This window comes from Bos javanicus, chromosome 16 (assembly GCF_032452875.1).
Source record: "Bos javanicus breed banteng chromosome 16, ARS-OSU_banteng_1.0, whole genome shotgun sequence".
Taxonomy (NCBI): domain Eukaryota; kingdom Metazoa; phylum Chordata; class Mammalia; order Artiodactyla; family Bovidae; genus Bos; species Bos javanicus.
Window position 1 is genome coordinate 3,489,914 of NC_083883.1, and position 23,553 is coordinate 3,513,466.

At 56.6% G+C, this 23,553-nt stretch overlaps 1 protein-coding gene across 1 annotated transcript in view; it reads left to right on the plus strand.

The window, feature by feature from the left end:
• Positions 1-23,553, plus strand: part of CNTN2 (contactin 2) — a 33,516-nt gene that overhangs the window by 2,361 nt on the left and 7,602 nt on the right. The window contains exons 2-17 of the mRNA XM_061381984.1: positions 6,516-6,668; positions 12,209-12,353; positions 12,433-12,608; positions 12,764-12,859; positions 13,227-13,436; positions 13,713-13,812; positions 15,557-15,732; positions 16,009-16,145; positions 16,587-16,716; positions 18,095-18,245; positions 18,371-18,498; positions 18,969-19,144; positions 19,681-19,801; positions 20,392-20,550; positions 21,211-21,360; positions 23,482-23,552. Of these exons, the coding sequence (XP_061237968.1) occupies positions 6,599-6,668; positions 12,209-12,353; positions 12,433-12,608; positions 12,764-12,859; positions 13,227-13,436; positions 13,713-13,812; positions 15,557-15,732; positions 16,009-16,145; positions 16,587-16,716; positions 18,095-18,245; positions 18,371-18,498; positions 18,969-19,144; positions 19,681-19,801; positions 20,392-20,550; positions 21,211-21,360; positions 23,482-23,552 (2,196 nt within the window). The 5' untranslated portion in view covers positions 6,516-6,598. The remainder of the gene's footprint in view (positions 1-6,515; positions 6,669-12,208; positions 12,354-12,432; positions 12,609-12,763; positions 12,860-13,226; positions 13,437-13,712; positions 13,813-15,556; positions 15,733-16,008; positions 16,146-16,586; positions 16,717-18,094; positions 18,246-18,370; positions 18,499-18,968; positions 19,145-19,680; positions 19,802-20,391; positions 20,551-21,210; positions 21,361-23,481; position 23,553) is intronic.

The following is a 23,553-nucleotide window of genomic DNA, read 5'->3' on the forward strand; positions in this document are numbered from 1 at the left end:
CAACAGATATGCCAATGAAGCAAGAGGGACTGAAGCTAGACTGCAGGAGCGACTTCCTCACCAGGATGATGAGCCATGAGGAGTTGGGGCAGCCTTCTTTCCCATGACTGTGTGAGGGGCGGGGACGTGGGGTCCGGGCCAAGCTGAGAGGCACTCTTGCCTGGAGTAGAAATTGGGCTGGATGACCCTGTAAATTTCTCCCAGTCTCAGGTCATCCTGCAATAAATACAGGCGGGAGTGACTCAGGAATCCATGGGCAGACAGGCATCCTTTTCTCTCCCTCTTCCATGCTGGCCACCTCTCACCCTTCTCGACCTCTCCAGCCTAGACCAAACCCCCTGGGGTTTTGCTAACTTGGAATATTCATGGAAGTTTTTGTGGGTTCCATGCCCTGATGGTAACCATCCTGGAGTGAAGAAGTCCTTCCATGGGTTTAATGAGTTCTCTTGCTATAAACTGAGCCCACGTTTCCTTGTTTACCCAAAGAGGGTGCAAACCACAGCTAAGGTGTGTGATGGTCTCACCCAAAACCGAGCACACTCCATCGCAGGACATGGGCCGACCCAAGGGCACCTCCGCTTCTTTATCTGATGACTCCCACCCCACACTCAGGGCACCCCACCTGGATGAAACCTGCTGGTCTCCTCCAGCCTGCATCCTCTCCATGTCTGCCCGCCTCTTAGACCAAAGGCTTCTCCACCCTGGGTCTGGCGGAAGGGTGGCCCTCGTGCAGCATAGCCCCACAGGTGTGATTAACCGGGGCCCTGGAGTGGACACTAGCCGAAGGGGAGGAGCAAGTTCAAACCCAGCCCGGCCAGGTTTGGTTCTGAACCAGCCTGTCCAGAAACGGGGAAATCTCTCAGCAGATCCTCTCAGAGAAGAGGGGACATGCAAAATTGCTCCACTGATTTATTCCTGATTTGGATCTTCCAAACCAAGTTGGAACAATTGCTCCCACTCCTGATGTCGCAGAAAGGGGCCCTCCTCCAAAGCCCTCTCCTCTTCTGCCCCCAGACCCCACGCTTAGCAGGCAGGCAGGCAGGAACCCTGGAGTCTGGGCGCTGCATGCCCCACCTCCAGGTCCCCTCAGAAGCCCGCAGAGCTTGCCCCTTCTGTCCACTCCCCACTTTGCAGGGTCTCTTCAGTGGAGAGGGTGGGCACGGGAGGGAAAGACTCCAGGCCTCAGATCAAGGGCCGACTCCCCCAGACCAGGGCCCAACGCTTAAGCAGATCCGCAAGCCTGGGAGTCTCAGCTCTCCCCAAAGGGCACGGTTGTGCCAGGGCAGGGCCTCAGGGCACCAGCTGCAAATACAAAGAGCCTGCAGAGACCAGTAGGGCCCAGGAGGGAGGGAGCACCGGGAGCAGGCCAGGGCAGGACCGCGGCCAGGCTGCCCTGTCCCCAAGCAGTCCCTGTTCCCATGGGGACTGAGGGGTTTCCCCTCCCACCCAACACACCCGGGGACCTGCTCCAGCTCAGGACACCAGCCGCCCACCACCGAGGCCTCTCAGGCACAGTCCTCTTCCTGCCAGCTCCCACCCCACCGGGCACGCAGCCCCACGAGGCCACTGCAGACCCCATCCTCCCAGGGGCATGGAGATGGTGTAGACCTTTCTGGAAGATGGTGGTCACATCCCAGGACCCTTTCATAGGCAATTCCTTTCGTAGCCAGAGTCCCCCTCCCATCTTAGACTCCACAGGCAGGAGGTGGGGCGGCTGATGAGAAGTACCTGCTCGGGGAAGCCCATGTGTGTGTCCGAGCCAGGTGCCCTCCTGCACGCACAGAGTCTGGGTGTGACCGTGTGCCCCTGTGTCCTCGTCTGCAACAGCATGCCTGTGGGGTGCTTGCTGAGGCCCCCCACACCCGCAGGGGTGAAGGGGGAAGGCACCCGTCCAGGGAGATGGGGAGGGGGGAGTCTATCAGTGTTCCCGATACATGTGAGTGTGGCCCAGATGTTGTGACCGTGTGGAAGCCAGGCTCACAGCCAGGCGCGGTGTCTGTGGGCACACTTGTGTGTCCCTCGGTGTGCTGGTGCCCGCGCTTGAGACTGGTGAGGGTTCTCAGTGACAAGCTCTGATGTTTCTCAAGCACTTACTATGGGCCAGGAATGCTGCTGACCTCACAGGAGTCCCGGGAGGTGGGTACATCCCCATTCTGCAGACAGAGACTGAGGCTCAGAGTTCAGTAACATACAGTAACTGGGGTTATATCGGTTGGTTATCCTAAGGTTACACTGGCTAGTAAGCATGAGACCTGTCAACACCAGACCCCCCCGCCACCGCCTTTAAGCAGTGTGCCGGGTGCGGGGAACCCAGGGTGCCCCTGTAATCCCTAGTGGCTTATAAGAAGTCACTGAGTCTCTGCCCTCAACTGGGCTCCTAACTCCTTCTTTTCCTACCCCCATTCATCCCAAACCTGCTCAGATCTCCGTTGTCAGGGGAAAGGAGAGACAGATTCCAGGGCTGGGAACTCAGTACCCTAGGGGAAGCACTTGGTGGAGGGCATCTTTCATCTGCTGATTGGCCCTGAGCAGGGGTCCTCAGCCCGCAGACCCTGGGAGAGTCCAGCTCCCAGCCTCCCAATCCCCAGTGGTCTTCCAGATCCTTTGTCCCCCAGGCCCAGCAACTCAGCCAGCTCCCCTGAACCTCGAGCAGCTATAAACTCCTACGTTCTCTCAGGACGGGTCCCAAATAGTGGCAGCCTGTGCCCGCCTGTGCCAGCCTGTGCCTGCCCACCCCCGTGCCAGGGCAGCTGCCTGGGGCCAGCTCTGGGCCTGGCATAGCTCCACTCCAGCCCGAGCTCCATCCTGGGTGTTCTAGAGTGTGTCACAGGGCTGGTGTGGGAGATGACTGACCCTTGAGGCTTTCGAGCACATCCTCCGGTTGCATTCAGCTGGGCAGGGGCTCTGCAAGTGTGGTGGTGTTGTTCCTGCCCACCCCTCACGCTTAGCACAGTGCCTGGCACACAGTCTTAAATATACAGTGGGGACGGACGCAGGACAAGGCTGCATGCCAGTGCCTCCTATCTCTGACCCAGGCTCTGTAGGGGGAGCGGGCGGAGGGAGGGTGTGTGTGTGGCGGCGGGGGGGGGGGGGTGTTCACACAAGGCCTTGGCTCAGTGCACATCTGGTTGAGTTGACCAGTCGCCAGTGATCCCAGAGGACAACCCTAGACACGCCCGGTCCCAGCCCTTCCACACCCACGTCTCCTCTGGGACCACAGGTCTCAGTCCCCAGGGATGCCCAGGGTGCTTGAACCTAGAGGTGACAGATTGAAGCCCAGATTAAATTGAAGGATGAGTAGAAGGATCGTGTTATTCATGATGTGTGATAATCACTTACAGTAAGAGAGATAACCAGGGCTTCCCTGGTGGCTCAGCGGTAAAGAATCCGCCTGCCAGTGCAAGAGATGCAGGTTCAATCCCTGGGTGAGGAAGATCTCCTGGAGAAGGAAATGGCAACCCACTCCAGTATTCTTGGAAAGTCCCATGGACAGAGGAGTTTGGCGGGCTATAGTCCTTGGGGTCTCAAAGAGTCAGACATGACTTAGCAACTGAAAGAACAGCAAGCAAAAGAGATGGCAGATACTTCTGACCACTGTCATGTGGAGGGGAATGATCCAGGGTGCAGATCACAGAGAAGCAAGGCAGGGCTGGGTCCTCACACCGTGTGCTGGGCGGAGACGTAAGACACACACACTCACACACACGCGGAGGCATATACACAAAGAACAGATACTCCCCCCATACACAGACACACAGATACATGCATACACACAGAGACAGAAGACCAGACCACACACATACACAGGGACATACGGAACACACAGATGCACACAGACATCACATGCATGCATACACACGCACACCCACCCACTCTCTCCAGCACTGCTGGTGGGCACAGCAGCCCCCTGCCCAAGTCTGCAGACCGGCCTCCGGTCCCTGTCCATCCATCTCTGCGCCGCTCGGGCAGCTCAGGATAAGGGAACGTCTCCCCGAGCCTGCACCCTCCCCCTTGTGAGCTCTCAGGACTGGCAGACGGAGGGCAGGCGGCGAACGATGACTGAGCACCTTCTCTGGGCCAGACTCCGGATGGGGCACACTGCCAAAGAGACGTTTTCAAACCGTTCGGAACCGCGGGTCTCTTTGTGTAGAGGGAACCTGGGAGGAAAGTCCAGTGGATACAGCAAATGTAAGGGAGCTGCTCTGGCTGAAGTGGGAAGGGGTCTGCTGCCCCGTCCTCTCTCCGTGCCCCCGCCCCCACCGTCAGCCAAGGCAAGTCCAAACAGCCCGAGGACTGCGCCTGCGGGACGCTCCATACCTCACTGACCACTCCCAACCGCTCTGGGAAGGAAGTGCTATGGTCTCCACTTGGCAGATGAGGACACTGAGGTCCACCAGGGAGGAAGACTCGGCCAAGCTCACAACACTGTTAGGAGACGAAGCCAAGGTCACCGACTCCTGTCCGTGATTCCAAAGCCTGAGGTGGTTTCCAGTGCCCACTGGCTCCCTGTCATGAGAACAGCTTCCTGCATTTGTGACGCTCCAGGGTCCTGCTTCTAGATTCTTCCATGACTGAGCACCCTGCTGACCCTAGCAACCTGAGAGCCTGTGTGAGACTGTGTGTGTGTGAGGTAGTGTGTGTGAGAATAGGAGGGTGCGTGTGTGTCTGTCTGCCCTGGGGTAACTCTTAAGCAGGACTGAAGCCTGGTCAGCCCACTGTGTGAGTGTGAGTGTGAGCGTCTGACACGACAGCTGTTCTCAGGCAGGTGAGCCTGTTCTGCACCAAGGGCCCTGGGGGAGTGTCCGACCCGCTGGAAGCGCCGAAACCTTGGGTCGAGGTCTGGAGCGGAAAGGGACAAGGATGGGGAGGGGCAAGCGGTGAGGTGGGTCTGGGCCTACCTGACGTGGGGAGAGGCACGATGCTGGAGTTGGGGCAGGGGAGGGGGTGCACCAGTGTAAACCCACCCCCCACAGAACACCCAGCTCCTCAGCCCACATCGTCCCTGAGCCCTGCGGCCGCTTCTGCCCCCAACCTTCCCAGCTGCTGGGAGGCTGCTGGGGAGGCAGGAAAAGGGTGGTGCTGGCCCATGCTGAGGCTGAAAGAGGTTTGGGAGCCCCTTCTTTGCGGGGAGTGGAGCCCACAGTGAGGCAGAGAGACCCTGAGCTTGCCTGGTCTGCAGGTCCTGCACGGGCCCCAGGCCTCCACTGCCCACCCCGATCCAAGCCAGCATTCCCAGGCCCTCGGTCACCCTGCACTCAGGGGCACTGCTGTCTCAGAGCTGGAGGACACACCAGAGCACCCGCTTTCCACAGGAGGACGCTGAAGCACAGCACGTGGGTTTTGGAGCAAGCTAGCAGCGGAGTCCCCAGCCAGGCTGTCTCCCTCAACCTTTGACCCTCGCCTTCTGCTCTTAGCTTCCTGCAAAGCAGGTGGCGGGGCTGAGAGGTGGGACCTGCAGCCGTGAGACCTCTCCCTGCAGCCTGGGGGCCCCGCAACCCAGGCTCACTCTGACCACCGGAAGGAGGCCCCTGAGACACCACACTCCCCCAAACTGCACGTTTGCCTGGAGACGGGAGTAGGCGGCCCCGCTCCTGCTCCAGGTTGAGGCCCCCGCCTCTCAGACTGAGGGAAAGAGGCTCTGATTGCTATTGGTGTCCCCAGGGAGCACGTTTTCCAGGTCTTCAGGATTTAACCAAGTCTCTGTTCATCCCGACTTCCCTGGGTAGCTCGGGCGGTAAGAATCTGCCTGTAAGGCAGGAGAACCATGTTCGATCCCTGGGTTAATCGAACCTGGTTGTATTGATACCAGGTTGTATCCCTGGATCGATCCATCTCTGGGTCATGAGGATACCCTGGAGAAGGGCAACTCGTCTTGGCAGGCAGGAAGTTTGTCTAGGAGCTGCGTTATCTCTTGCCCAGAGGCCTGTCGGGACCGCTAGTCCATCTGGTTGGGAGCCTTGCTAAGGGGGCCACAGTTATGGCTCCATCATGCACTGCACATAAGGGCGAGAGGGGAGGGATGAACCGGTGAAACTCCTCCCCACTGCTAGAAAATAAGGCTGGTTCCTGGAGACTAGAGGCAGCTCACAGAGGCCCTCATTACCCTCCAACCCAGCCACTTGGGGAGCGGGACCGGGGAGAGTGGGCCTGAGAAGATGGAGCTGGTTCCCCACACCCGGGCTCAGGCCCCGGCCCCTCCAGCCCTCCAGGAGAGCTGTTCCTGGTGAACAGGCATCGCCTTCTTGCCTCCCGATTAGTCACTGCCTTCACTTCCCGAGCAGCACCACCCAGCGGGCGGCAGGAGGAGGGGAGGGGGCCCGGGGCAGGGCCAGACCCTCAGGGGGCCAGCAGGAGGCACTCAGCCCGGGAAGAGCTGCTGGGCAATAGCCAGGCTCTTCCCCGGGGCCCTGGGGAGGGTGGGAGCGACTCCAGCCTCTTCTCGGGCTGATTGCAGAAGCGTTGCCGGCTGGTGTGCTGCTCAGCTCCGAGGCCTCCCCATCCCTCTGTCCCCCCAGGTCCCTCTCAGCCTCCAGCCGGATGCTCCCTGTGCTGGGCTGAGGCTCGTCTCCGCTGCCCACCCCAACCTGGAGCGCCCACCATGGGGACGCCCCTCGGGAGGAAAGCACACCTGCTGATGCTGGTAGCTGTGGCCCTAGTCTCCACGCCAGGTAAGAGGGCTTGTCCGGGCTCCGGAGGCAGCAGCGATGTGTCGGGATGTTAGGGATGACTAGAGAGAGAACTGGCTCTGCACTGCTGTAGCACTTCAGCGTGAGGCCATTTCCTTGAGGAATTTTCGCGTCTGTGGATTTTACTTTTCCTGAGATTAGGAGGAGAGGGGACGAGTCTTTGTCTCATTGTAGATGAAAGAAACATGATCCAGAGAGGGTGAGTGGCTTGCCCTGGGTCACACAGCAAGACTACGGCACAGCCAGAGCTCCACATTAGTGCAGGGTTGTAGCCCTTAAGGCTGCAAGATGAAATTAAAAATTAGCTGCTTAACTGTCCTAGCCACACTTCAAGGCCTCATGGTCGTATTGGACGGCACAGATTATAGAATATTTCCATCCTCACATAATGCTCTGTTGGATAGGACCGCTCTAGCGTCCCCTGACCACAAAACTCTGGGAGGGAGGGCTCCTCAGGGCAATGCTGAGCCCTGGCAAATGGACCAAATGTGGAACAGGGTCTGCGCAGAGATGAGGCAGAGCAGAGGGTGCCCAGGAAGCAGGCAGGAGAGGCCCAAGGCAAGGTTCTCGAGCCGGGGATCCCAGGTGGCGGGGCAGGCAGAAGGGGAAGGGGTGGGGCGGAGCAAGCCGTAGGCTCCGAGGCCGGGGTGGCAGAGCCAGAGCGTCTCCAGCAGCCTCTGCCACTCAAGTGCCTGCTGGGACCGCTGCTCGGTCTCTCCTCCCTGACCCCCAGCCTAGACCCACAGACATGTCCTTTCCCTTTAAAGATCGCCACGGGAGAAAGCGTGCCCATCGTCTGATGTCCTTCTGGAGCCCTAACCGCTTCGGACTCCACCTCCCCGCCCCGCGGTCCCCTGCAGGGCTGCACACCTTAAATTCCTCGTCTGGGCAGGGAGGGACCCCACTGGTATACTGTCAGATGTCCTCATTATGTTCTGACCGCCTCCCAGCCCTGCACCCAGGTCAGTGAGGCTGCTAGGAAGTAAGAGAGCCTCCCAGGTGCCCAGCCCAGGCCTAGCTCCTGGTGCCGGGGCTCCCAGGCCTGGAGGTGCTGCTGGGCTAGGTAGCCCAGGCTTCAGGGAGCAGGAGACATCTAGCTCAGAGAAAGCAGAGGAGGGGTGCCTGGGCTCCTCCACATTCCAGACCCTCAGGGGCAGCTCAGTCCTGGGCAAACAGCGTGGGCAGCCTCCGGAGTCCTTAGACCCTGAGAGGCAGGAAGGCCCGGGGAGGTGGGACCTGGTCGGCCCCCTGGCGGAGCGGCAGAGGGAAGAGTGGAGTGTCCCACAGCTGTTCGTCCCGGAAGGGGCCTCGGCTCTTAGCTGTCTCTGTGCACCCACCGTGGGGACACAGTGTTGGACTCCTGCACCCCAGTGCAAAGCCGCGCGGTGCGGCTTCCCCTGCACGCTCCCAGCTCCCTCTCTGCTTCCTCCGCGAGGCCCCGAAGCCTGTGCATTGAGGAGCAGGGTTGTCAGGACAGGGAATCAGGAGAGAATCAGAGAGGTTGTCAAACAAGGAGAGCATGGAGGAGGCGGATTTGCCCGGGAGTCTGTGTGTGTGTGTGTATGTGTGTGTGTGTGTGTGCATGCGGACGTGGGTGGATGTGTGTGGAGCCTCATAGGGAGGCATGGGGTGAGTGAGTGTGTGCCTGTGGATGTTTGGGAGGGTGGAGATGTGAGTGGGTTATTGCATGGAGGACATACTGCATTTGAGGGGATGACAAATGTGTATAGAAGTCCTTACACACGGTGCAGTGGCTCGCAACTCTAACTGCCCTTCAGAACGCCCATGCAGCCCCTTTAAAATCTAGATTCTTTGGCCTCCCTCCTAGAGATGCTGATTCAGTACCTTCAGGATGGATCAGCACCTCTGACTCTGCTGTTGGGAAACAGGTCAAGGATCCTGAGCCCTGTGGCTGAGGACGTGGCTCTGGGGGAGGCTGGCCAGGGGCCACACCCCAGATCTGCTCCTTCTCGCTGTGTGATTTGGGGCCAGTTTTTTAACCTCTAAGTCTCAGTTTTCAGATTAGCCAAACAATAAAATGGGGGTACCTATCTTGTAAAGAGGTTACAAAAAAGAAATGTGGAGCATGATATTTGATAAAGAGTAAGCCCTCAAGAGATAGCATCTATTTTGTGATTATTAATGCCTGGATATTATGAACGCCCATTTTGTATATGTATACACATATACAAGTATATGTGGACATTTGTAGCCGTCTGTGCGTGGAAACTGATGTATATATAAACGTATATATCTGACTCCTGGAGTAGCTTAGAGAGTCATGTATGTATATAGTGGATGTCTGTGTACACGTGAGGAAGTGAGCGTACATGACAGGTGTGGAAAGTGTGCATGTGTGGATGTTGCGGTGAGGGTGTGTATATGGCCTAGTGCAGGGGGTCAAGCTTGGGATCAAGTGCAGAAGGAAGCCAGTCTTGAAGCATCAGCGTGCCCCGGGCCCACTCAGCCACCCACCCTCACCGTGCAGACAGACTTCCTGGAAGCTGCGATTATGCAGGGCTGTTCCCAGCAGCCTGGCTGCCTCCCCCGCCCCTCTGCACAGTCCCAGCTGGGGCAGGGGTGCCTCCCCTCCACCACCATCATTAACTCGGGATTAAGCTGGGCCATCTCTGAGGCCCGGGGCAGCCATGAGGGAGAGAGACGGCTGGGGGTGGGGGGAGGCAGGGTGCCGTTTCAGGAAGCCCTGCCTCCCCCTCTATTCTGAGAGCTGCTTAGCAGCTGCCATCATTCCCGGGGGTCTGGAACCGGGCCTCAGCTGTGGCACGGGGTCCACCCCCGCCCCTGGACTAAGGCTGACAGCTGGATGAACCAGGAGAGTAGGCGCTAATTAGTTAATGGGGACCCCACCCCACGACCCTCCAAGGAGGCTAAAATCAGCTTCACTGAGGGACAGGAGCCAACTAGGGGTGGCCTGGCTCCTGCCTGACACCACAAAGGCAAGGCATGCCCGGCCACCCGGTCAGCACATCGAGGCGGGTGTGGGACCCTGCCCTTTGCCTCGCATCCCCCCACAGGGAGCCCGGACCCGCGCCTGGAAGAGCAAGGCATCTGCTCTGGGAGGGGCCAGGCAGAGAAACGCCCTTTGCATGCGGGATGCCCATCCGCTCAGCAAACCCAGGAACCCAAGGTCCAGACCTGTGTGTGCCCCAGGCTTGCCCTGTGACGATGGGCAAGCCGATCCCCTTTCTGGGCCTCTCTTTCTTGAATTGTCACACGGAAATTTTATAAAAATGCCCCAAAGCCACCTGTACAGCATCACCCGCCCCTGAGCCTTCCTTCCCCTAGTCCGCGCCCCGCGCCTCACTTGGGTCCAGGAGCAGGCACTGAGTGCCCAGCCTGTGCCGGGCTGGCCCTGCTGTGGGCCTCGGGAGGGGCGTTCATCTTTCCATTTCCCAGGTGAGGAAGCTGAGGCCGAGGGCCCTGTGACAGCCCACAGAGGCCCGAGCCCCAGCACATTCCCTGGGGACGCACCCCAGAAGGAGCACAGGCCCAGGGCCACGCGTCCTCTCCCTGCTGCTTGGCCTGTGGCTTCCAGGCGTCTCTCCAGGCCCCTCTCACACCCCACAGGCCAGCTCTCCCGTGAGTCCTCCAGCCACTTCCACTCCAAGGGTCCCTGCACGTGAACCTCAACCCCTTTCGCGGTCCTTGCCTCCTTGCACTGTCAGCTTTCTGCCTTCCTTCCTGGACCTCAGGCTCCGTGTGATGGAAGGAGTCACCGTGCTACTTAGTCCCTAGCCCAGCGCTAAGTATACCCCAGGTACTCAGTACCTGCGAGGGAAGGGTGATTGACTGAACTTGACGAGATGGAGTCTGCCTTGTGGTTTAGTCATTAAGTCATGTCCAACTCTTTGCAACTGCATGGACTGCAGCATGCCAGGCTTCCCTGTCCTCACCATCTCCTGGAGTTTGCTCAAACTCACGTCCATTGAGTTGGTGATGCCATCTCACCATCTCAATCTCTACTGCCTCCTTCTCTTGCCTTCAATCTTTCCCAGCATCAGGCTCTTTCCCAAAAAGTTGGCTCTTTGCATCAGATGGTCAAGTATTGGAGCTTCCAATGAATATTCAAGGTTGATTTCCTTTAGGATAAACTGGTTTGATCTTGCTGTCCAAAGGATTCTCAAGAGCCTTCTCCAGCTTCACAGTTTGAAAGCATCAATTCTTCGGCACTCAGCCATCTTTACGGTCCAACTCTCACATCCATACATGACTACTGGAAAAACCATAGCTTTGACTACATGGACCTTTGTCAGCAAAGTGACGTCTCTGCTTTTTAATACACTGTCTAGGTTTGTCATGACTTGTCTTCCAAGGAGCAAGCATCTTTTAATTTCATGGCTGCAGTCCCTGTCTGCAGTGATTTTGGAGCCCAAGAAAATAAAGTCTGTCACTGTTTCCATTGTTTCCCCATCTATTTGCCATGAAGCAATGGGACCGGATGCCATGATCTTAGTTTTTTGAAAGTTGAGGTTTTTTTTTAATTTAAATTTATTTATTTTAATTAGAGGCTAATTACTTTACAGTATTGTATTGGTTTTGCCATACATCAACATGAATCCGCCACGGGTGTACACGTATTCCCACATGAGTTTTAAGCCAGCTTTTTCACTCTCCTCTTTCACTCTCATCAAGAGGCTCTTTAGTTTCTCTTCACTTTCTGCCATGAGGGTGGTATCACCTGAATATCTGAAGTTGATATTTATTTCTCCTGCCAATCTTTATCCCAGCTTGTGATTCATCTGGTGTTTTGTATGATGTATTCTGCATATAAGTTAAATAAGCAGGGTGACAATATACAGCCTTGACGTTCCTTTCCCAATTTTGAACCAGTCCATTGTTCCATGTCCTGTTCTAACTGTTGCTTCTTGACCTGCATACAAGTTTCTCAGGAGACAGGAAAGGTGGTCTGATATTCCCATCTCTTTAAGAATTTTCCAGTTTATTGTGATTCACACAGTCAAAGGCTTTCTCATAGTCAATGAGGCAGATGTTTTTGGAATTCTCTTGCTTTTTCTATGATCCAACAGATGTTGGCATTTTGATCTCTGGTTCCTCTGCCTTTTCTAAATCCAGCTTTTACATCTGGAAGTTCTCAGTTCACGTACTGTTGAAACCTAGCTTGAAGAATTTTGAGCATTACTTTGCTAGCATATGAAATGAGTGCAATTGTATAGTAAGCTGAACATTCTTTGGCACTGTCTTTCTTTGGGATGTGAATGAAAAGTGACCTTTTCCAGTCTTGTGGCCACTGCTGAGTTTTCCAAATTTGCGGTCTGCCTAACCTATTGAAATTGAAATTTTAATTAATTATAATTAAATAAAATTAAAAATGTGGTTACTCAGCTGCACCAGCCGTATTTCAGGGGCACAGTGGCCAGTGCCTACTGTACTGGACAGTTCAAAAAATGGAACCTTCCCATCACTGCAGAAAGTTCTATCGGAGACCAGGCTCCAGCTGGCCCCGAGGCCCTGAGACCTTTGGTGATGTCCCCCACCTGCAGCTTGGAGCTCGGCTTGGGGATCCCCAGCTACCTTTGGGCCTGTCTTTGAAGAGCAGCCCCTTGGCCTGCTATTCCCAGAGGAGTCCACAGAGGAGAAGGTGACGCTGGCATGCCGCGCGCGGGCCAGCCCTCCGGCCACCTATAGGTGAGGCCCCGCAGTGGTGCCGGGAGGCCCTGGGTGCCGGCAGGCTGTCCTCACATCAGCCCCCCCACCCCCACTGCAGGTGGAAGATGAACGGCACTGAGATGAAGCTGGAGCCAGGCTCCCGCCAGCAGCTGGTTGGAGGCAACCTGGTCATCATGAATCCCAGCAAGGCCCAGGATGCTGGCGTCTACCAGTGCCTGGCCTCCAACCCCGTGGGCACTGTCGTCAGCAGAGAGGCTGTCCTCCGCTTCGGCTGTGAGCCCCACGGGGGGCTGAGATGCTGGAGGGGTGGCAAAGAGGGTGCTGGGAGGTGTCCAGAAAGGGCGAGTGACTCCTGCCCCACTGAGGCTGACGGGGCAGGGCCCACAGGCTTGAAGGCCAGCACCTGAGGGCCTGGTTTCCACCTCCAGTTCTGCAGGAATTCTCCAAGGAGGAGCGAGACCCAGTGAAGACCCACGAAGGCTGGGGGGTGATGCTGCCCTGTAACCCGCCCGCCCACTACCCAGGTGAGCCAGGCCCCGGGCGATGCGGGAGGGTACAGGAGGCGTCTGCCCACTCACAGAAGAGGGAGGAGTAAGCGGTGGTGAGGGGCCCTGGAGTGCTGATCCCTGGGTCCCCAGCTCCAGATGACTCTGTGCCCCCAGCACCCCAGACTGGGAGTGTCCCCCGACCACTGCAGGCTGTCTCCCCAGCAGACCGCACTCCCTGAGAGTGGGGCTAAAGACGCGACTTCCCTCTGGGTCTCCCCCCAGCCCCAGTTCCGGGCCCCGTGGCTCTCAGGACCAGGTCTACAGGCCCCCAGCACACAGTGGGGTCCCAGCAGAGCTGCTCCATTGACCAGCGGCCCAGGTCCCTCACATGCCCCCTTCACAGGCTTATCCTACCGCTGGCTCCTCAATGAGTTCCCCAACTTTATCCCGACGGACGGGCGGCACTTCGTGTCCCAGACCACAGGGAACCTGTACATCGCCCGGACCAACGCCTCAGACCTGGGCAACTACTCCTGCCTGGCCACCAGCCACATGGACTTCTCCACCAAGAGCGTCTTCAGCAAGTTTGCTCAGCTCAACCTGGCCGCAGAAGGTCAGGGTCGGTGCGCAGGGCCGGGGGGAGGGGGCTGAAGGCTCAAGGTCGGTGGGAATGCAGATTTTCCATCTAAAGCTGTAAAGAGCAGCTCAGAGGGCACAGGGTCCGGGCCTGGACCCCAGGGCCCTCCTGCGGCCCAGCCTCAGAGCCTTGCCCCAGACGCCAATGGGAAAGGAAATCAAGAAACACAGGCTCTGAGCTGCGCTAAGGTCACAGGCATAGGAGCCCTGACCTAGAACATTTGTCTGATGTGCACACTTACCCTCTCCGCAGACACCAGGCTTTTTGCTCCCAGCATCAAGGCCCGGTTCCCAGCAGAGACCTACGCGCTGGTGGGACAGCAGGTCACCCTGGAGTGCTTCGCCTTTGGGAAGTGAGTAGTGGGGAGGGAGGGCACAGCCCCTCCGAGCCCCCAGGGAGAGGGCAGGGCCAGCTCTCAGTCATCTTGGTGCCCCCGCAGGGTCTAGCAGAATGCTGGGCCCTCAGTGGGCACTGAGTCTGTAAGTGAGGCATCGTACATGCCAGGGCCCCGACACATGTCGGCTCACTTGGTCTTCCCAGCCCATGACCGGCTCCGGCAGCTTATGTAGCACCCCAGGCTGGAGGCAGGTAACGTGGTGTGTGGACCCAAGCTGGCCTGCCTTATTCAAACCCCAGCTCTGTCACTTGCTGACACGGAGACCTTGGGTAAATCACTTAACCTCTCTGAGCCTCAGTTTCCCTATTTGTTCAGTTCAGTCACTCAGTCATGTCCGACTCTTTGCGACCCCATGAACCGCAGCACGCCAGGCCTCCCTGTCCATCACCAACTCCCGGAGTCCACCCAAACCCATTTCCATTGAGTCAGTGATGCCATCTAGCCATCTCATCCTCTGTCATCCCCTTCTCCTCCTGCCCTCAATCTTTCCCAGCATCAGAGTCTTTTCTTTTCTTTTTTTTTTTCTATTTTTTACCAGCTCCCTCCTCCCCGCCCCGCCGAGCCGCCCTCCGCGGGTCCGGCCGCCTCGCCCCTCCCCCGCCGTCCCCCCGCCGCCGCTCTCGGGCGGAGGCCGCGCCGAGGCCGCGCGAACTCCCGGGCTGGGGAGGGGTGGCGCGCGGCGGGGAGGCGAGCCGTGCGGGGGAGGCGGGGGCGCCCGCGGCGGCAGCAATCTCAGAGTCTTTTCAAATGAGTCATCTCTTCACATCAGGTAGCCAAAGTATTCAAATTTCAGCTTTACCATCAGTCCTTCCAATGAACACCCAGGACTGATCTCCTTTAGAATGGACTGGTTGGATCTCCTTGCAGTCCAAGGGACTCTCAAGAGTCTTCTCCAACACCACAGTTCAAAAGCATCAATTCTTCGGCGCTCAGCTCTCTTTATAATCCAGCTCTCACATTCCCTACTTGTACCTAGCGTTAATAATAGTACCTACCTCCTGGGGTTGTTATGAGGTTTGCACGAACTAAGATACATACAGTGCTTAGAACAGTATCTGGCATTGAATAAGTATTCTATGGATGCTAACAGTTACCTTTTAAGATAGAAAGTTTATAACAGAAATCTTCCCCTCTGGGGAGAACTCACTGGACCAGTGCTAAGCTGCTAGCAGGTGCTGGATAAATGTCCACAGAATGAAAGAAAGAATGTGACTTGACCATTGGTCCCCTCCTCCCTCCTATATCTCCTGTATTACCCAGGATGCCCCCTGCTTTGTGGAAAGTGATTGGGCTTCCAGAAAACCCATATTTAAAGCACATAAGAGTCACTGATTCCTCAGTCAATTTAGTACACATATTACTAACAGCTAAATCCCCTTTGAAAAGTAGAGGCCAGGCCCCACTGGGGAGAAGGGAGAGGGACCGGTAGAGACTCTGGTCTCAGGCCGCCGCTGAGGAGGTGGGGCCCAGGAGAGGCCGCTGCGGGGTCGGAGGAGGGCAAGCCAGCTTCGGGGTGCAGACCCCCGGCGCTCTGAGCCCCCGGGAGTAGCTTCTCCCTGCCGGTCTCTCCGTCTCTCCTAGACCCCCCTTCCCTTCCCTACCTGCCCAGCGTCCCAGGAGGGCCGGGTCAGGGTGAGGGGCCGGAGGCCCCGGGCGTCTGCCCAGCCCCATCCAGCCCTCTGGCTCTGTCTCCCCGCAGCCCCGTCCCCAGGATCAAATGGCGCAAAGTGGACGGCTCCCTGTCCCCGCAGTGGGCCACGGCCGAGCCCACCCTGCAGATCCCCAGTGTGGGCTTCGAGGACGAGGGCACCTACGAGTGTGAGGCGGAGAACACCAAGGGCCGCGACACCGTCCAGGGTCGCATCATCGTGCAGGGTACGGCCGGCCGGCGCCCGCGGCCCCGCCTTCCCAGTCGGTCCCGAGAGGCAGCCCTTGAGCTGCAGAGCGCACGGAACGCGCTACGAAGATTTAAGTCACTAAAAGTTACTGGCAGAGGCGCCAAGTGCCAGTTTTCGTGAACTGCTTCTCCCCACCGCCCGCCACCCCCACCCCCCTCCCGGAACCCTCTGCCCTCTGCCGTCCGACGGTCCGGGGACTTAGCCCCGAGGCCCTGCCCGGCTCCGCTGCAGACGCTCCCTTTGGTCTCCATAGCTCAGCCCGAGTGGCTCCGCGTGATCTCAGACCGGGAGGCTGACATCGGTTCCGATCTCCACTGGGCGTGCGCGGCCGCCGGCAAGCCCCGGCCGGCAGTGCGCTGGCTGCGGAACGGGGAGCCTCTGACCTCCCAGGTAAGGGACCTGGGCCGTCTGTCCCCCTGCCACCCAGCGCACTGCGCTCTGCTCCCTGGTCCCCTCCCCCACACCCCCGGGGGCCCTCTGGGCCAGTTAGGGTGCCGGAGGGTAGTTCTAGGTGCTCCCAGAGCCACGTCCTCCTGGTCAGCCGGAGAGAATCCTGACTGGAGGGTCCCGGGACTTGGGTCCAGGCACACCTCAGCCACAAACGCACCGGTGGTCCTAAGTGGGTCCCTCAGCCCCCTGGCTTCCATGTGCCCACCTGCATGAGGGCTGGGGAACCTCTGCAGCCTGGGATCCAGGCGGCCCTGGAGAGGACCGCACATGGGGGCTTTGTCCAGGCAGCGCCCTCTCCACTGAGCCCCCCGAGAGCGCCCACGCGGGCACTGCAGGGGTCCTGATGCCCCTCCCCTGCCCGGGGCGGGCGTTTCTGCACAGGCCCGGGTAGAAGTGCTGGCGGGGGACTTGCGGTTCTCCAAGCTGAGCCTGGAGGACTCTGGCATGTACCAGTGCGTGGCGGAGAACAAGCACGGTACCATCTATGCCAGCGCCGAGCTGGCGGTGCAAGGTAAAGGGCCCAGGGAGAGAGGATGTCCCCAGGGACACCCGGGGGGGCGGGTATCCGGGGTCAGGAATTCTGAGCAGCAGCATGTCTACATTCACACACTCACCTGGCAGTTTTCCAACAGCTTCTAAGTAGAACTCAGAGATTGAAGACAGGAGCTGAGGCACTAGACAGAGAGCTCCCAGAGGACAGGGTCTCCGGCTTGACCCACATCTGAAAGTAAATGTCTACTGCTGTAAAAAAAAAAAGTGGCAAAAGTCACTGGAAACCAAATCAACTAGACTTGGGTTTAATGCAGCCCCTTTGCTTATGTGACCTTTGGCAAGTTATTAACCTCTTTGTGGCTCAGTTTCTTGATTAATAAAATCAAGAAATCATCGTCCAGCCCTCATACAGGCTGTGGGGTTAAAGGAGATGATAGAGCTAAAGCACAGAGAACCTGCCCATCACATAACAGGTGCCTACAAATGTCAGCTGGTCCAGCAGCCTTAGTTGTGTGACTTGAGCTTGCCGTCCGTGTCCTCATCTGTAAATTGGACAGAATGGTACCTATCTCATCAAGTTGTAGTGAGGCTTAACTAAGACTCACTCATTCATTCAACCAGTATTTCTTCAACACCTCCTAAGAAGTCAGTATGAAAGATAAGGTCTCTGCCTTCAAGTATCTTACAGTCCAGTGGAGACGGACAAATAAACAGAAAATCAAATAATTTAAAAGGATAATTTCAGATAGTCATAAAAAATACAGTATAAAGTTTTCTTTTTCCCTGAATGGTGGGGGTAAGGTGGGCCAGTTAGAGGGAATGGTCAGGGAAGACCTCTCTAAGGAAGTCACATTTGGGATGTGAATCAATCATGTGAGATCTGGGCATTTTGAAGCAAAATCCATGGTAAGTGCAAAGGTCCTGAGGCAGGAAAAACCATGGCATCTTCACGGGACAGAAAAGAAAAAGGAAAAATGGCCCAGGTGATTGGAGCACAGTGAGTGCAGGAAGGAGCAAAATGCAATCAGAGTGGAGATGGCTGTGTGAGCCCTTGGGAGGTGTTGGGCTTCATTCTAAGTGTCTGACTTGTGTGTTTAAAAAGATGTTCCTGGCAGCTGTGTGGAGAAGAGTGTAGAAAGAAAATGCAAAAACAGGAAGACCAAATAAGGGGCTCTCGGTAGTCCAGCGGAGATTTGGTGGTAGTTGAGGTTGTGGGGGGTGAGGAGAAGGGGCTGGGTCCTGGCTGTTTTACAAGTGGTGCTGCTGGGAGTCACTCAAGGATTGGCTGTAGAGGGCCCATCAGATGTTTAGCGTGTAGCCAGGTGACGTCTTAATCAAGCGCAAAGGGGCACTCTTTTGACTCCCCGGGTGACTGCGGGGCTCTCCCCTTCTTCCAGCGCTTGCCCCCGACTTCAGGCTGAACCCTGTAAGGCGTCTGATCCCTGCAGCCCGAGGAGGAGAGGTTGTGATCCCCTGTCAGCCCCGGGCCGCTCCCAAGGCCGTGGTGCTCTGGAGCAAAGGCACTGAGATTTTGGTCAACAGCAGCAGGTACGAGCCCAGCCCCCTCCGCCCCCAGCGATTCCAGCTCCACTCCCTCTCCTTGGATTCCCACCCCCGTTGCAGGACCACAGGGTGTTCCTGGGTCAGCCAGCTGTGCTCCATCCTTGCTGCAGAGTGACTGTGACTCCGGATGGCACCTTGATCATAAGAAACGTCAGTCGGTCCGATGAAGGCAAATACACCTGCTTTGCTGAGAACTTCATGGGGAAAGCCAACAGCACCGGCACCCTGTCTGTGCGAGGTGAGGGCTGTGGTTTGGCTGCGGTCGGGGGCTCGGGCTCCGCAGGGCGCCCTCCCTCCCCACCATCTGGCTCTCGCGTTCCTGTGTTCCTCCCAGCTTCGTTTTTTTTTTTAATTAACTTATTTTAATTAGAGGCTAATTACTTTACAATATTGTAGTGGCTTTCGAATCAGCCTCGGGTGATGGGATGGGGAGGGAGGGAGGTGGGAGGGGTTTCGGGATGGGGGACACGTGTTCACCAGTTCCATTTCGAGGCTACCCCGGGGTTTGGTCTCAGTGGGGACCACCATCCACGATATGCGCCTCCATCCCTCCCACACATTCAGGGGGCTGCTGGCAGGTCAGGGTACTGTTCTCACGCGGCCTGTTCTCTTTTTTCTGGGGTTCAAGGCAAACTCTCTCTCCCTGGCCTGCTGCCCCACCGCAGCCTGCCTCCTCCTGCTGCACTCAGGGGCCCTTTGTCTTGGCAGATGCAACCAAAATCACGCTAGCCCCCTCCAGCGCCGACATCAACTTAGGTGACAACCTGACCCTGCAGTGCCACGCCTCCCACGACCCCACCATGGACCTCACCTTCGTCTGGACCCTGGACGACTTCCCCATTGACTTTGACAAGCCTGGGGGTCATTACCAAAGGGCCAGCGTGGTAAGGCCTGAGGCCAGAGAACTCAGGGCTTCTCCCTCCTTGGTAGACAGGGGACCCAAGATGTCCTTAATCATCACCACCCCAAAGCCTTTCCCCTTCCCCCAGGAATGCTGGCAAGCCCATCCCTGGGTCCATAAACACCCTCCCTTAGACAGGCAGCTCCCTGGGTTCCACCCAAAGTCTGTGCACGCAGGAAAAAGTTAGGGGCAAGCCTGGATTCCCAGCATCCAGCAAGAATGAATTCCCACTGCTATCCTGCTGCCTTTCCCCCAAGGCAGATGATATCATTAACCTGAACCAACATTGACTGTCTTCTCTAAAAACAACAAGAACAAAAAAAAAAAAAACTGCTGTTTAATCCCCAGTGGTACCAAGTAGAAAGCAGCTGATTCCTCCCATGAAGCAGAGAGGAACAGCGAGGTGACGAGGTCTGTGGGCATATCGGAGCAGAGGACCGTGAGCCGCACCTCCTGTCCCCTGGCTCACTGCAGAGGAGGGCCCTCTGACCTCCCCCGCGCCCTGTCCCTCGTGTGCAGAAGGAGACGGTTGGGGATCTGACCATCCTGAATGCCCAGCTGCGCCACGGCGGGAAGTACACATGCACGGCCCAGACAGTGGTGGACAGCGCGTCTAAGGAGGCCACGGTGCTGGTCCGAGGTAAGGCCAGGCGGTGGTGGACGGTGCATCTAGGGAGGTACAGGGTTCCCACCCCACCCCCACTATGATGGGCGTCTAACAAGTCTGTTGAGCTGAACTCATCCCGAAGGCCTTTGCAGGTACTGAATGAATAGAATACCCTTCCTCCAAAGCCAAAATTATAAAAATCTACTTCTAAACACATTCCAAGCCTGGAGAAATGTCCTGAGGCTGGAGAACGGGATGGCAATCCACTCCAGTATTCTTACCTGGGGAATTCCATGGACAGAGGAGCCTGGCGGGCGCATTAGGAGGCCATAAGTTCGCAGAGTCGGACACGACTGAGTGACTGACACTTTCACTGGAGTGTCAGAGGCTCATGCTGGGAAATCTGTTCACGCTTCTGTGACTCCTCCAGCCTGGGACACGTCCTTCCTCCGGGAGAGCCCCCGTCACTCAGCCCGTTCCTTGCCCTCCCACCAAGCGTGTGTTTGCTGCGCCCTCTGCTGCTCCCCCCTGGTACTGCAGCGGCCCACGCAGGCCTGAAGGAGATTGGCTCCCATTGGAAGCTTTGCAATTCTGACCCACTTTGCTCTGACGTCTTGGTGTAGGTCCGCCAGGTGCCCCAGGAGGGGTGGTGGTGAGAGACATCAGCGACACCTCTGTCCAGCTCAGCTGGAGCCGTGGCTTTGACAACCACAGCCCCATTGCCAAGTACACCTTGCAAGCTCGCACTCTGCCTTCAGGGAAGTGGAAGCAGGTTCGGACTAGTAAGTGTGAGGTCCTACCTAGGTCAGTACTGGTTAGCCTGGTGGTTCAGATGGTAAAGAATCCACCTGCAGTGTGGGACATCTGGGTTCGATCCTGGGTTGGGAAGATCCCCCGAAGGAAGTCATGACAGCCCACTCCAGTACTCTTGCCTAGAGAATCCCATGGACAGAGTAGCCTGGTGGGCTACGGTCCATGGGGTTGCAAAGAGTTGAATATGACTGAGCAACCAGCACGCATGCAGGAGTGCTGGAGGGGGTGGGGTTTAGGGGCCAAGGCTGAGCCTGGAGCTTCCAAGGGGGACAGGTGTAGGCCCCTCTGCCTGGAGGAGCTCCCAGGCCATTAGGGAAGAGGGCCACACAGGGAGCAGGAGAACAGGGCGAGAGTTGGAGGAGGAGGCTCAGTCTGCACCCTTGAAGCCCTGGCAGGACCGTTACTGGTGCGATGAAAGCATTCCTGGGGTACAGAGTGCTCACAACATCTTACAAAGGTTCCAAGGTGGGGAGGTCTGCCTCCTGCTTCCCAGTCACTGATAGAAGAGGCAGTGACTTTTCGTAAACAGCAGGCACCAGTGTGAGAGCTGGGTATAAGCACGTGATGCGCACCCAGTCCCTGCCCTTTGCATCCAGACCCGTGAGACACTGACTCCCTGTGCCTTGCAGATCCCACCAACATCGAGGGGAACGCCGAGACTGCCCAGGTGCTGGGCCTTACACCCTGGATGGACTACGAGTTCCGGGTCTTAGCCAGCAACATCCTGGGCACTGGGGAGCCCAGTGGACCCTCCAGCAAAATCCAGACCAAGGAAGCAGGTCAGAGCCCTGGGTGAGAAGTAGTGTCAGGGCACAGACACCAGCTCTCCTTAAAGGGTGCTCCAAGCCAACAGCAGTTACATGGAGCTCAACCTGCTCACCAGACTTCGGACTCTAACAGAACAAATGCGGAAGGAACCTAAGTCAGGGCAAGGCGGCTACGCTGCACAACGCACTGTGCCTTGGTCCACAGGTAGTCGGGGCTGGAAGCCCTCCAGTCCAAACTGTTAACCCAAAGAAACAGGCCAACCTTACCATTGCATGTGAATCTACAATTATCTAAAAGTTTAATTTTTATTTTATTTTTAAAAAATATTTATTTGGCTGCACAGTGTCTTAGTTGTGGGATGTGGGATCTACTTTCCCAACCGGGCATCAAACCCAGGACCCCAGCATTGAGAGGTCAAGAGTCTTAGCCACTGGACCGCCACGGGAGCTCCTAAAAGTTTAATTTTTTTTAAAAAATGGAAAAACCAAAGCTGAAGGAAGGAAGGGTCACACTGTCAGAACAGGGACTCGAACCCAGGACCATGGGGTAATGGGCAGCTCTCTTCCTTGGACAGACACGAGCTGCAGGAATCAGGTAGTGAGGAACGTGTGTGCTGTGCGGGGCACTAGGTGAGCAGCCAGCGTCTCTAAGTCCTTCTTTAGATGGTTTCTTTGGCAGCTGAAGGGATGGACAACCTGCCCACACCCCTCCCTTACAGGCAGGTGGGGAAGGAAGAGGTGAAGGTGAAGCCCAGGACCACAGCCCTGGGCTCTCAAGGCCAGCAGCGCGGAGTTGGGACCTGCCTCCCCTTCCCCACCCACCCAGGGCCGCCCCACCGGCTGTGGGACAAAGGTCTGCCTTTTTGTGTCCCTGAAACATGGTTTCCTATGTACCCCAGGCTGACTCTCCAGGCTCCTTATGGAATCAGTCAACATTTTTAACTGGTACTTCTCCTGAGTAAGAATTCCAGAAGGAGCATTTTCTTTGACTGAACTTGGAGAGTCAAAGGTTGAGAAGTGGTCTCCTCCACCGTAGTATCCAGGAGTTGAGCACAAAGCCATGATGCAGAAGAGAGATGGTGAGCTTTCCAATCAGAAGACCTGAGTTCAAATTCACACTGTGACATTTATTAGCTGTGTGACTTTAAGCAAGTCACTTAACTGCTCTGGGCCTCAACCTTTCCACTCCGAAAAGGGTAATAGGTGTTTAAGTACCCTTTGCAAATGAGAAGGCCCTCAACTCTCATCAGAACCAAGTGATAAGTCTCCATTTGCTGTGTCATCTGCAGAAACATTTTGACCTTCAGCCAAGTTACTCCCTGCCAAGCTTCACAATCTAATTAAATATATTGTTTTAATAGCAGCCTTTTTGAATACTAGAGAAAATTAGGAAATTAAATCTGCCACACACACACACCAAAAAACACCCTGTAACCCAGAAGAAATGTTTTTTGGATTAACTGCACTTCTGGATTATTTATTCCCCTTAAAGAAAACTGGAGTTGGTCTGTTGTTATTGAGTTTACACCAACTAGAGGAATGAGGCTAACGCTCATTTAAAGAGTGTATGCTCTATGTATATGCCAGCCACTGTCTTGTTTAACTCTGTTTTTCTTACAGCCTTTGAGAGAAACGTTATTATCCTTATCTTATGGAGAGGGGAATCAGAGGCTCGGAGAGGTTAAATAACTTGTCCAGAGAAACACAGCTAGTAAGTGGCAGGGGTGCAATTTGATCTCAGATCTACCTGACTCCTGAGCCCACATCCAGAGGGACCCGGCAGACAAAACCAGGGCTCATTGGAATAGTTTCAGAAGAACAGATGTAAACTCTAATTGTTTGGTAGAATTTACCTGTGAAGCCATCTGATCCTGGACGTCTGTTTCTTGGGAGTTTCAAATTACTGATTCCATGTCAGTACTGGTAATTGGTCTGTTCCTATTTCCTTTTTCTTCCTGGTTCTGGTTTGGTCTCGGGAGACTACACATTTCTAAGAGTTTGTCCATTCCTTCCAGGTGGTCCATTCTGTGGGCGTGTAGCCAGGGCCCACTGGAACGAATCCTGACCCTGCGATGCTTCTCAGCGCAGCCGCAGGCCCGTCTCCACTAACTGTCTGTCCCTTGGCCCTGACAGCCCCCTCGGTAGCCCCGTCGGGTCTCAGCGGAGGTGGTGGAGCGCCGGGAGAGCTCACCGTGACCTGGACGG